At 44.1% G+C, this 13714-nt stretch overlaps 1 protein-coding gene across 4 annotated transcripts in view; it reads left to right on the forward strand.

Annotated features, from left to right (window-relative positions):
* The window catches only part of GARNL3 (GTPase activating Rap/RanGAP domain like 3), a 178357-nt gene that overhangs the window by 147080 nt on the left and 17563 nt on the right, over positions 1-13714 (forward strand). For all 4 annotated transcript variants that reach the window (XM_032257295.1, XM_032257294.1, XM_032257297.1 and 1 more), the window contains one exon: positions 417-483. In XM_032257295.1, the coding sequence (XP_032113186.1) occupies positions 417-483 (67 nt within the window). The remainder of the gene's footprint in view (positions 1-416; positions 484-13714) is intronic.

Consider the following 13714-nt stretch of genomic DNA (forward strand, 5'->3'; position numbering starts at 1 on the left):
ATGTTGGCTGTGGAAATAATGGCAAAAACTGCAATTACTTTTGCACCAACCTAATACTTTCTGGGTTAATGTGAGAGTGAAATGACCAATTCATGTGAAAATGCTTTAGGAGCTGGTACATAACGTATAAACCTAGGCATTTCAATAGAGAGAGGAGATATACCAGACACAGAGCTTCTCAAAGGGTATGAAAAGATGATGAGAACGTCCCAGAGAAGAAAGAATGGAGAGACTTTTTCTTTCTTCCACACCTCCGATGTATTATAATGTGCATTGTGAGTGCCATGGGGGCAGACATGACCCCATGGCACCTGCATCAGAGGGCCATGGTCCCTGCAAATGCTCGCAACTTGAAAAAGTCTTTTCACAGGGTCAGCATCCAGCCTGCACACTACCATTGCCCGTTATCATTGCAGGTTAATTTTGTTGCAGCTATTGATGTATACGAAGACGGAGAAGCTGGTTTGCTGTTGTGTTACAACTGTAAGTTAAGGATGTGTTTTTATCTTTATTTGCTAAAGTGGGCTTCTTTTCTCTGGGCAATCTGAAAAGATTTTCCTTAGATTTACACAGTGTATCATCCCTGGGTTCATAATTGCCTTCCAGGAAGCAACTGAAAAATACCCTCCTCCTATGTCTCCCACTGTGCACCAGGCCTCTTGGTGACACAGTACATGAACTGCTACCTGTGGTGCTATCTCCAGGATTCGCCAGTGATGACAGTGGCTTCCAGTTAGGGGGTCCTTACTGTGTGCCAGGTGCTGTGCTCGGGTTGCCATGGTCATTGTCTTACTTAATTCTCATAGTGAATGCCCACAGCAGGCTCTGTTATTATCCCAGTTTAGAGACGAGGCAACTGAGGCCTAGAGAGGTGAACTACCTTTGTCAAGGTCTTGCAGCTACTAAGCATCAGGGTTTGCATCTGGTGCTCTCTTGACTCCAGCACCCACAATTTTAACCACTGTTACTATTCTACATTTTTCCTGTTTCTCTGGTATTGCTGAAATTAGCCTCAACCCAGGGTATCCGGCCTCAGTTGGGTTAGTTTGGATTAGGTGTCAGGTAGGTGTTGGGCAGACCAAAGGTATCAAAAAGGGTCTTTAAGGATTTTCAGCCTTTCAAAGGCTAATATTATAATACGTTTTAATAAAAAGGATTTTTTAAGGCTAAAAGAAAAGAATAAGCTATTTTTCTGGATAAAGCTGCCCAGTCTAACAAGATATAAAATATGTTTTTCAGCCTAATATTTTATCAATTTAGAGTGGTGATGTTGGGTCAGATATTTTGATTAATTAATCTTTGATTAATAAATATAAGAAAGCTAATTATTAGTAGAGAAGGTTGTTTTATAAACATAATCTTTCAAAATTTGAGCTTTATGGAGAATAAGTTAGGAGAGGGTGGTCAAATGTCTTCAACAATAAATTGATCTTTGGGGATATTTTATGCACAGAGCTGTGCAGCCCTTCTCAGAACAGCGGGTCATGAATGGCTCATGTGATGAGAAGGGCCCCATGCAAGGCAGCAGGGACAGGCCACTCTCCCACACCCCAGGAGCCAGGCCACCACTGCTGCTCCTGACCTCTGTCCCCAGGTTTATGGGGACAAGGAGAGGGGGAGCTGCATGGTAGAAGTCACTTCTGTAAGAAATTCATCTTTCTAAAGTATGGTCTTTTTGCTTTATTGAGATATCTGTGAGAATAACTTGTGGCAGAATGTTTTAAAAACTGATTTGGATTTTTTTTACCCTTTAACCACTTGAAAGGATGGAAGGGGTTTTAGGTGGAAGAGGCGAAGTTAAGAACAGAAAGATAGAGCAGGTTTTTAGAGTTGGAGAATTAATCCCAAACAAAAAGAGGGCATGGAAACAAATGTGGATGACATCGGCTCTGTGCAAGACTTGCCAGAGCTGACTGGAACAAGCTGGGCTCCTCACTCAGCAGCTGCTGCATCAGCTATGGTTCCTGCAGCCTCTGGATCTCACAGAGCTCTTCCTTGAGAGTTCCATTTCCCGTGGCCTTGCTTATCTTCTGGCTTCAGGCTCTGACTTCATCTCAGGATGGGATCGGTGTGTGTCTGATTTCAAAGATCCGCTACATCAGAAAGTAATCTCTGTATCTTTAGATCCCAAGGTCAAGGCCTTGGCAACCTCGGAGGTTCCCATAGCCTCAGTCTTCCCCAAACCATGCCACATCCTCCCATTTCTGTGGGTCAGGAATCTGGCTTTTGTTTGTCATATTTCTTTTTCTCAAGACATTGGTAGACACCTGGCAAACAACTCCAGTAAAACCAGTTGTCTCTCCCTACAGTCATCCAAGTCACTTCTCTAACTCATTCCTGTGCATGCGGCACACATGGAATTTGCCTGTTTGGGTCTATGTTCTTGACTTGATCACAGACACCTGTACAATAAAGGCTCTTTTCAACAAGCGGCTGCAGAATGATAATGCTCTCCTCAAAATTTCAAACTGATTTGTATCATGGAAGTTTTTTTCTGTATTAAAAAAGCAAAATTAAAAAGAACCTTTTTACCTTTTTGTTTTTTGAGATGGAGTCTTGCTCTGTCACCAGGCTGGAGTGCAGTGGCACAATTTGGCTCATTGCAGCCTCTGCCTCCTAGGTTCAAGTGATTCTCTTGCCTCAGCCTCCCAACTAGCTGGCACTCAGTACATCCGGCTAATTTTTTGTATTTTTAATAGAGACAGGGTTTCATCATGTTAGCCAGGAAGGCCTCGATCTCTTGACCTCGTTATCCACCTGTCTCGGCCTCCCAAAGTGCTGGGATTACAGGCATGAGCCACTGCACCCGGCCAAAAATAACTTTTAAACTCAGAGTTTTATATGGAGGAATTTGTTAAAGTTGCAAATATTTTATAATGGAGATTACAACTTTCAGTTATGTGTGATTTGAAAAAACATATATTCACATGGTAAACTTTAGGGGGAAAATGGTATAAATAGTGCAATATGCTATTGATTTTAGGTTTTTTAAGTAATTAAACTATTTTTAATCAAAATTTTAATCAGAATTTTAATCAAAAACTATTTTGATTAAAAATAGTTTAATTACTTAAACCGGACCTCGTGATCCTCCCACCTTGGCCTCCCAAAGTGCTGGGATTACAGGCATGAGCCACCATACCTGGCCCTTCATAGACTTTTTTACATGCAGTAGGGACTTTCTTCAGATAAATTTATTTTAAAATTAAAAGTAGTATTTGTCGTCTTTGTTCTCCACCAGCTGGATGGAGACAAAGGAGTGACACGCATATACAGGGTCAGTATTTAACTGTTTAAAAAGAGAAAGATAAAACTTGGCTGTTCCCTTAGCACCCAGTAATCATTCACCTTTAATGCAGGTAATTTCAGTGCTTAGGGTGAACTCTTATGTTTGCTGATGCTGCTTTAAAGATAATCATGCCAGGAAAACTAGAAAAGCTCACAAAAGTGCCCCTCATTTTTGATGCGATCATATGTGACCTCACTAAGTCTTGACTTCCAGATAAGTAATAGTAAGAATACAAAACCTGCTTCTCACAGCTGTTGTGAGGACTAAACAGGATGATACCTGTAAAGCCCATAACACATGACATGACACAGCAAGAATTTATTTTTCCACCATTTATTCCAGAATCATCAGAGTATTAATTCAGAACTCAGTTTTTTTAACCTTCATAAACTTTTTTTAAATTTTGAGATGGAGTTTTGCACTTGTTGTCCAGGCTGGAGTGTAGTGGCGCAATCTCAGCTCACTGCAACCTCCACCTCCTGGGTTCAAGCAATTCTCACGCCTCAGCCTCCTGAGTAGCTGGGATTACAGGCATTTACCAACACACCCAGCCAATTTTTATATTTTTAGTAGAGATGGAGTTTCACCATGTTGGCCAGGCTCATCTTGAACTCCTGACCTTAGGTGATCCATCTGCCTCGGCCTCCCAAAGTGCTGGGATTACAGACATGAGCCACCGCTCCCTGCCCTTCATAGACTAGTTTTTTTTTTTTTTTTTTTTTTGAAATGAAGTCTCGCACTGTCTCCAGGGCTGGAGTGCAGTGGCACAATCTTGGCTCATTGCAACCTCTGCCTCCTGGGTTCAAGCAATCCCCCTGCCTCAGTCTACCAAGTAGCTGAAATTACAGGTGCCCACCACCACACCCAGCCAATTTTTTGTATTTTTAGTAGAGACGGGGTTTCACTGTGTTGGCCAGGCTGGTCTCAAACTCCAGACCTCGTGATCCTCCCACCTTGGCCTCCCAAAGTGCTGGGATTACAGGCATGAGCCACCATACCTGGCCCTTCATAGACTTTTTTACATGCAGTAGGGACTTTCTTCAGATAAATTTATTTTAAAATTAAAAGTAGTATTTGTCATCTTTGTTCTCCACCAGCTGGATGGAGACAAAGGAGTGATACGCATATACTTTGAGCTTCTTCCTGTGCAGTGACATTCCTAAAACTCTCTCCCTCAACCCAACTCTTCGACCTCCTGCCCCTCCATTCAGGCTGTCCTATGTAACTGCAATGGGGGACCTTCTCTGTGCCAGGAACATTCTAGGCTTTAAAATCACAGCACTGAGAGCCACTGCCAGGGACTGTAGTGAGCTTGCAGTTTAGGGGAGAGCCAGGTGTGGCCACCAGCACAGAGTGTGAATGAGCTTCACAGGCTTGGGGTTTCAAGAAACATGCATCCCTTGTCTTCTAAATCCTTGAGTCTGAATCTCCCTCATCGGGGCAGAGACCACCAATGTTAATTATTGGGAGAAAGAACCCTCTACTTCTCTAGGGTCACACTGGAGTCCTTGGCGCTTATCGAGTTAGAAAATGCAGGGGTGGGGCCCCTGAACTGCAGCCTGGGCCCCCTAAGCAGCTCCTCTTCCACACCTGCCGGACCCTTCTCTAAGGTGGGAGCCCACTGCCTGAGATAGGCTGAGGCTTGGCCTGGCCTCCCTAGGCTCAAACACAGGCATCTTCTGCCCACCCGGGACACTCTGGCTCAGGTAGTTCAGGTCCCCTCTCACTCAAACCCACCAGCAGTTTGTCTCCCCTGGTGGGAGTAAGGGTGGGACAGGATTATGGCAAGATGTATGCATGGACTGGGACCTTTCAAAACACACTGCTGCCCTCCCCTTCCTGAGTGGGGATGGGAAAGAAGAAACATTCCTTCAGTCAACAAATATTTACTAAGCACCTACTGTGTCTAGAGGTTTCAGCACTGAATAAAATATCCACAAATTCTTGCCCTCAGAGGAATTTACATTTTAAATGGGACAGCTTGGACAAATAACATGATAAATAAGAAAAATGTCTAGTATTTTAAATGATGATGAGAGCTGAGGGGAAATAATGCAGAAAAGAGAGATGATGCTTAGCAGGGGTGAGGAATGCAGGTCGCCATTGAGATAAAGTGAAAAAGGAAGCTGAGAGCTGAGAAAAGACCTGCAGGGAGGCAGACGGAAGAGTATTCCAGGCCGAGAGACCAGCCAGCGTGCAGCCCTTGAGACAGGAACATCCTGGCATGGGCCAGATGACCCCAAGATGACCAGTGATGCTCTGCAGAGAGAGCAGTGGATAAGAGTAAGATCAGCAACGAAGAGCAGATTTCGGTTAGGTTTGGTAGGCATGTACCTTGGGAAGCCTTATTCTGGTGAGCAAATGGGGGGCTTGAACACAGGGGAGACAGGATCCACAAGGTTGAAGAGGAGCACTCTGGCTGCTGTGGGGAATTTGCTGAAGCAGGTAGGGTTAGGGAGACCAGGGAGAAGACAACTGCGCATGTCTGATGAGAGGACAGCAGCGGGACCAGAACTACAGCAGTGGAGGTACTGAGAAGCAGTCAGGTCCGAAATGCATTTCAAATATAAGGGCCAGGTGCAGTGGCTCACACCTATAATCCCAGCACTTTGTGAGACCGAGGCGGGCAGATCATTTGAGGTCAGGAATTCAAAACCAGCCTGACCAACATGGTCAAACCCCATCTCTACAAAAAATACAAAAATTAGCCGGGCATGATGGTGTGCACCTATAGTCCTAGCTACATGAATGGCTGAGGCAGGAGAATCACTTGTGTCCAGGAGGTAGAGGTTGCAGTGAGCCGAGATTGCACCACTGCACTCCAGTGGGTGACAGAGTGAGACTGTCAAAACAAAAACAAACAAAAACAAAAAAATGTCAAACCAAGATCCAGTACTCGTTCCCCAAATCTACTGCTTCCCCTGCCTTCAGCTTCCAGCAGCAGCCACCAGCCTTCGATGGCAATGTAGTATCTTCATGTAGCTTTCCTGTTTACACTACTTCTTTTTTATTAAATGGTGTTCAGTTTTAAAAAAAAAAAAAACAAACCAAGCTAATTCACTGATGAATCAAATTTGGGATGTGAGAGGAAGAGGAAAAAAAAAAGGAAGACTCTGCAGTTTGGGGCCTGAGCAGCTAGGAGAATGGAGAACACCACTTCCTGATTGAGGAAAGCTCGGCCAAGAGCAAGTTTGAGGCAAAGCTTAAGAGTCTAGCCTGGACCCATCAGTGCCTTTCTTGTATCCCTGTGGAGATGCCCAATGACCTGAATGTTCAAGTCCAAGGCACTCAAGAAAGAGCTCTGCCTGGAGCTCTGACTCTGTTTGGGAGTCATTAACATGTAAACTATGTTTAAAGTCATAAAGCTAAAGAAATTACCTAGGGGAAGGGAGAGATGGAGGCACCAGCAAAGTAGACTGAGAAGGAGTGGCCAGAAAGGCAGGGATTACCAGGAGCCTACAGGAAGGAGGACATCCTCACCTGTGCCCCAGCCAGAGCAGGCGAGGCCTGTCTGAGAGGGACCCTTGGACCCAGCAAGGTGGAGGTCATTTGGAAGCCAAGAGCAGGCATCTCTGGAAAACAGGGGAGGGGGTCACCTGTTCACAGGGGTTGCAAGGCAGTGGGAGAAGAGAAAACAGACTGGGAGCACAGATGAGTCTTCAGAGACTTTTGCTTTAAGGTAAAAAGAGGCAGGGTGTAATAACTACAGGAAGGGCGTTCAAATGGGCTTTTTGTTTTTCTGAAGTGTAGGATAAATAGCAAGTTTGTAAGGCCAAGAGGGAAGCTCCAATAGGAAAGGGGGGAGTAGTGGTGCCAGGGAGAGGGAGAGAATTGCTGGAGCAAGTCCCTGCGTCTGAGGAAGCCATCAGAACATAGTGGGAAGAGGGAGGATTGACCATACCTGAGAGCATCAGAGCCACAGATGGCCATGGCCGTGGCTCCCAGGGTGTCCTGTCTGGAGCATTTGTTTTCTCTGGAAGTAAGGGCTCCCTCGACTGTGGTTAGCTTTTTATCTTAATTCCCTCTGTCAGATATACAGCTATAAGACACTAAGATAACTGTTTTACAAGGCACAGTGGTTACATCAAAGGACTCCCTAAACCCCAATGGGCCAGGATCTTCCAAAAAAATTCGACATGGTGGGAGAGGTGCTTGTTCCTGGAGCTTCCCATGGCACTGTCACCTCCCCCGTTCCTGCCCTGCAGCGCAGGCCTTGATCAACAGCTCTGGCTTCCATACCTCTCTCCCACGGAAGTGGGAAATATCAGGAGTTTAAAAAAAGAACTGTTACACTGCACGGGATTCCATATGACAGGATACCGTTGAAAGTGTGCTGGCCAGAGAGAAGGGAACAAGGAAGAGGAAGCAGATGGCGTGAAAAGAAAAGAAGGGGGCAGCCCCCTTCACTGAACCACAAATACCCAGAAGGCCAGACCTTGGCCCAGCTCTCTAGCCCGGACCCCAGCACCTGGCTGGCACAGTGCTGGTGTCCATAAACTTTGCTGGACTGAGCCAAACTTGTGCCCTGTATCAGAGAGCTGCATCAGAGGCAGGTCTATCCAAGGGGACTTTTCTGTCCCCACCTTTCTGACATTGCTGTCCACTCCCCTTTTCAGACTTCCTTCTCTCCCAGCTCTGTCCCATCCTCTTGCTTTCTTTCTGCCTCTCTGGCTGCCTCAGTGCTATGCCGTTCACAGTCTCTTCTCCAGTCACCCCTTAAGGCCAGCATTCAGAGGGCCCTGTCCTCGTCCTTCCATCTGGCATGCTTGTTCTCCCCTGCAAGCTTGGTTGCCAGTTTGCTGTTGCTGACTCCCAAGTCTTTCCAGTCTAAACCCACTGCTGAACTCCGCACCAGCACGTCGTACTCCTTACTGTACAGCCCACGCCAGCAGCTCAAGGACACCTTAGACTCAACCTGTCCTCCCTGAACTCAAGTTCTTTCCTCCTCACATGTGCTCCTCCTCTGATGTGCCCCACCCCAGTGCAGGGCATCACCCTCCACCCATCAGCCAAACCAGAGAATGGTTGGCACGCTGAACTTCTCCCTGCCTTTACACCCCACCTCCGAACTGTCTTCCCACACAGCTCAGATTCATTCCAAATGGCCTATCTTTTATGAACCAATCACTCCTCACCTGGTCAGTGTAAAACGCACAGAATTTCTTGGACTCTGGCTCCATCTTAGAGCAACTCAGCTCTTCCCTCTGCACTGCTGCTGGAGTCAGCTTCCTATAACCCTAATGTGACCCTCTCACTTTACCTGGCCAGGACTCCCTTCCCCAAGCCAGCCTCTGCCTCCGTCTGCCTTCCTTCACATAGGAGATCCCTATGTGACTTCCAGAGACTCCTGGAGACAAGGGAAGGCGTGCCCTGATTCTGTGGGAGGCCCGGAAGGAGCTGGTGCAGGCTGTGTGTGTCACAGTATTGGGTGACAACAGGAGCAGCTCACCAGTCTTGTTCTGAGGAAGAGGCTGAAGATGGAGGGATACATTCCCCATCTATTTACTCACCAGCTGTGCCTTGGTTCAAGGCAAATTTTATGTAGAATATAAAATGCTATTACAGGATAAGTGTCATAAGGTTTTATTCAAGATTTCCAATGTCGTAATTTTTAATTTTATAATAACAGATATTTTAAATATTTTAATCAACCGAATAACATAATAACATATAACTGTAATGTGTTATATATTTTGTCATCACATATAATTACATAACAAATTTGTCAATTGAACAGAAGAAAGAATCCAGAAATAGATCTACACATATTTGGCAAATTGATTTTGACAAAGGTGTGAAGGCAATTCAATGGCAAAGTAAGTGTCTCTTTTTTTTAATTGCATTTTAGGTTTGAGGGTACATGTGAAGAACATGCAAGATTGTTGCATAGGTACACACATGGCAGTGTGATTTGCTGCCTTCCTCCCCATCACCTATGTCTGGCATTTCTCCCCATGCTATCTCTCCCTAACTATCCACCCCCTGCTGTCCCTCCCCTATTTCCCCCCAACAGACCCCAGTGTGTGATGCTCCCCTCCCTGTGTCCATGTGTTCTCATTGTTCAACACCCACCTATGAGTGAGAACATGTGGTGTTTGATTTTCTGTTCTTGTGTCAGTTTGCTGAGAATGATGGTTTCCAGGTTCATCCATGTCCCTACAAAGGACATGAACTCATCATTTTTTATGGCTGCATAGTATTCCATGGTGTATATGTGCCACATTTTCCCTGTCCAGTTTATCATCGATGGGCATTTGGGTTGGTTCCAGGTCTTTGCTGTTGTAAACAGTGCTGCAATGAACATTTGTGTGCATGTGTCCTTATAGTAGAATGATTTATAATCCTTTGGATATATACCCAGCAATGGGATTGCTGGGTCAAATGGAATTTCTATTTCTAGGTCCTTGAGGAATTGCCACACTGTCTTCCACAATAGTTGAACTAATTTACACTCCCACCAACAGTGTAAAAGTGTTCCTATTTCTCCACATCCTCTCCAGTATCTGTTGTCTCCAGATTTTTTAATGATCGCCATTCTAACTGGCATGAGATGGTATCTCAAAGTAAGAGTCTTTTTTAACAAATGATACCAGAATAATTGGATAGACGTATGCAAAAAAAAAAAAAAAAAAAAGGAAAAAAACCTTTTTGTTGTTGTTTTGTTTTGAGATGGAGTTTATCTCTTGTTGGCCAGGCGGAAGTGCAGTGGTATGAATTTGGCTCACGGCAAACTTCACCTCCCAGGTCCAAACAATTCTCCTGTCTCAGCCTCCCAACTAGCTGGGATTACAGGTGCATGCCACCACACCTAGCTAACCAAAAAGTTTGATCCATACCTCACATTTATTTGTTTATTTATTTTTATTCAAAGCATTCACTCACTTATTCAGAATATGTAAATAAAGAAGTACAATGTGTCAGGTATTGTTTTAAAGAAGGAAGACACTGTCCTTGCCTATCCCCATCCCGGGATTGTGAAACATAAACAAATTGGTACAAAGTATTATCAGATATGTGTAGGGGAATAAGAGTACCAAGAAAGAAGCCATGAGTGTTAGGGGCGTTTGTGGGGCTAGGGATACAAGAAGTGTTTCCTATAGGAGATAATGTTAATATGTGTTTAGTCTACTGTGTATTCTTAATCTGTATTTGTAAAACAATGGGCCGCATAATGATATCTGACTTGTACTCAATATTTTTGGGGGGCAATAGTAGTTTTTATGCCGGCAAATTGAAATTATGTAAGAACTTTGGGACCCCTTAAGTTTTCCTGGGTCCTACTTACTTTGTAAATTTTATTTTATTTATTTATTTATTTATTTCGAGATGGAGGCTCACTCGGTCACCCAGGTTGGAGTGCAATGGCATGATCTTGGCTCACTGCAACCTCCACCTCCCGGATTCAAGCAATTCTCCTACCTCAGCCTCCCAAGTAGATGGGACTACAGGCGCATGCCACCGTGCCCTGCTAACTTTTTGTATTTTTAGTAGAAACAGAGTTTCACCACGTCAGCCAGCATCATCTCAATCTCCTGACCTTGTCATCCGCCTGCCCTGGCCTCCCAAAGTGCTGGGATTACAGGCGTGAGGCACCTCGCCCAGGCTACTTTGTAAATTTTAGCACTTCATAGTGCTAAAATATATGTTTTCTCTGAGTGTTGAGACACACTAAGGAACACACACTGTTGTTTTTGCACAGACTGGTTGCAACATCTTTAGAATGTGTTTACCAAATTAAGAGACTAAAACACAAAACGCTACTGTTCAAAATTGGCTTTTTATTAGATCTGCTACTTTGCTTCAAACTTTAAACTGTACCCAGTTAATGCAAGATACAGAGAAGTACCAGTTGCAGAGAACCTTCTGTGTTGATTGCCTTTTGGGAATTTTAACATTTGCATGTACTTCCCAGTGTGGAAGCATGGATTCAAGGGTGGACTCCAGGAGATACAGGGGCCTATCTAACTGTAATCACATGATTATGATGAACAAAATTACAGCTGAATTAAATTTTGAAGGCTGTCCTTGAGGATATGCATAGAAAGTTGTGTGTTACCTAATAGATAATTTGTGAGCCTGAAGTCATTCAAAAGCCAGAGAAGAAATATTCAGGCTAAAGCAAAACTTGCTACTTGGTTAGAACAAAGAGATTGCACTTCGTGTTGGGAAGCTAAATCCTAGGAAAGAAAGAATAAATACTCCATAGATTGCAAGTCTCAGAGAATTTTACTTTTAAGATGAGTAAGATCGAGGCACCACATGAACAAGGACCTTCCTAGAGAACTGAAAAGAAGCCTCAAGTATTGCTATTGCTATAGCGTACAGGCATCAGAGTGGATGTTTTAGTGAGTAGGTTGAGATCAGATGGCCTACATGAGCTCTGGGAAAGAACCAAAACAGCATAGGAATAGAGGGTAAATGTGTGAGTGGTGCTATGACTGAGTGGCTGAGTTCAAGATAATTTACAGAGATTTGGTCCTAGATGCTGTTATACTGGGCACCCACCCAGCCTTTTTAAAAAGATAAAATAGGCTGGGTGAGGCGGTTCACACCTGTTTTCCCAGCACTTTGGGTGGCCGAGGTGGGAAGATCTCTTGAGGCCAGGAGTTCGAGACTGGCCTGGGCAATATAGTAAGACCCTGGTCTCTTTAAAAAAAGAATATCAAAGCCTAAAAGTACAAAAGAGGTCTTTCAGGTTGTAGAGATAAGGCATGGTCCGTCTCCGTCTCCCCCTTGGTGGAAGAGTGAATGAAAATACCTGCCACTTCATTTTGCTGCTGTTTAGAAAGACTCCTGGCTGGGCACAGTGGCTCACACCTGTTACCCCAACACTTTGGGAGGTTGAGGTAGGTGGATCACTTAAGTCTGGCCAACATGGTGAAACCCCATGTCTACTAAAAATACAATAAATTAGCTGGGCATGGTGGAACACACCTGCAATCCCAGCTACTTGTGAAGCAGAGGCACAAGAATCACCTGAACCCAGGAGGCAGAGGCTGCAGTGAGCTGAGATCAGGCCACCGCACTCCAGCTTGGGCGAGAATGAGACTCCATCTCAAAAAAACAAAAGGATGCTATAATCCCAGCACTTTGGGAGGCCGAGGTAGGTGCATCACCTGAGCAGCCTGATCAACATGGTGAAACCCCGTCTAAATACAAAAAATAATACAAATAATTTTTTGTACTAAACACAAAAAATTAGCTGGGTGTAGTGGTGCCTGCCTGTAATCCCAGCTACTTGGGAGGCTGAGGCAGGAGAATCACTTGAACCCAGAAGGCGAAGGTTGCGGTGAGCCGAGATTGCACCATTGTACTCCAGCCTGGACAACAAGAGGAAACCCTATCTCAAAAAAAAAAAAAAAAAAAAAAAAGAAGAAGGAAAGACTCCTCTCACATCAGATTTAAAAATTCATTCAAGATGGATCATAAATCTACATGAAAAACCTAAAACCTAATAAAACTACAAGAAAGCATAGAAGAGATTTATGAGCTTGGATTGGCAATTTCTTAGCACACCAAAAATACAATACATAAAAGAAAAAATTAATAAATTGAACTTCATCGAAACTAAGAACTTCTCTTCCTTGAAAAACACAAGAGAATGAAAAGGCAAGGCACAGAGAAAATATTTGCGAATCACATATCTCATACAGGACTGGTAAAGGGAAAATATAAAGAACTCTCAAAACTTAATAATAAGAAAACTCAATTAAAAAGAGGGAAAACACTTGATCAGATATTCCATCAAAGAAGGTTTATAGATGATAAATAAGCACAAGAAAAGATGTTCAATATCATTAGCTGTTAGGGCAATGCAAATTAAAAACAATGAGGGCTGGACAAAGTAGGTCACGCCTGTAATCCCAACACTTTGGGAGGCTGAGGTGGGAGGATCACTTGAGACCAGAGTTCAAGATTAGCCTGGGCAGTATAGTGAGACTCCATCTCCACACACACACACACACACACACACAAAGAAAGAAAAAAAAACCACAATGAGATACCACCACACATCTATTAAATGACTAAAGTGAAAACAATTGCTCGTAATCAGTGTTGGTAAGGATATGAAGAAAATGGCTCTCATGTGAGGCTGTTGGAAATGTAAATTGGTATAATCACTTTGGAAAACAGTTCTTCAAATAGTTAAACATGCACTCGCCATATGGCCCAGCCATTCTACTTATAGGAATGAATGCAAAAGAAATGAAAGCATAGTCCGAGCTCAGTGGCTCACGCCTGTAATCCCAGCACTTTGTGAGGCCAAGGCGGTTGGATCACGAGGTCAGGAGCTCAAGACCAGCCTGGCCACCATGGTGAAACCCTGTCTCTATTAAATATACAAAAATATTAGCCAGGTGTGGTGGCAGTCACCTATAATCCTAGCTACTTAGGAGGCTGAGGCAGAAAAATTGCTTGAACCTG

Source organism: Sapajus apella, unplaced genomic scaffold, assembly GCF_009761245.1.
Source record: "Sapajus apella isolate SASKATOON/1434 unplaced genomic scaffold, GSC_monkey_1.0 scaffold97, whole genome shotgun sequence".
Classification (NCBI taxonomy): Eukaryota; Metazoa; Chordata; class Mammalia; order Primates; family Cebidae; genus Sapajus; species Sapajus apella.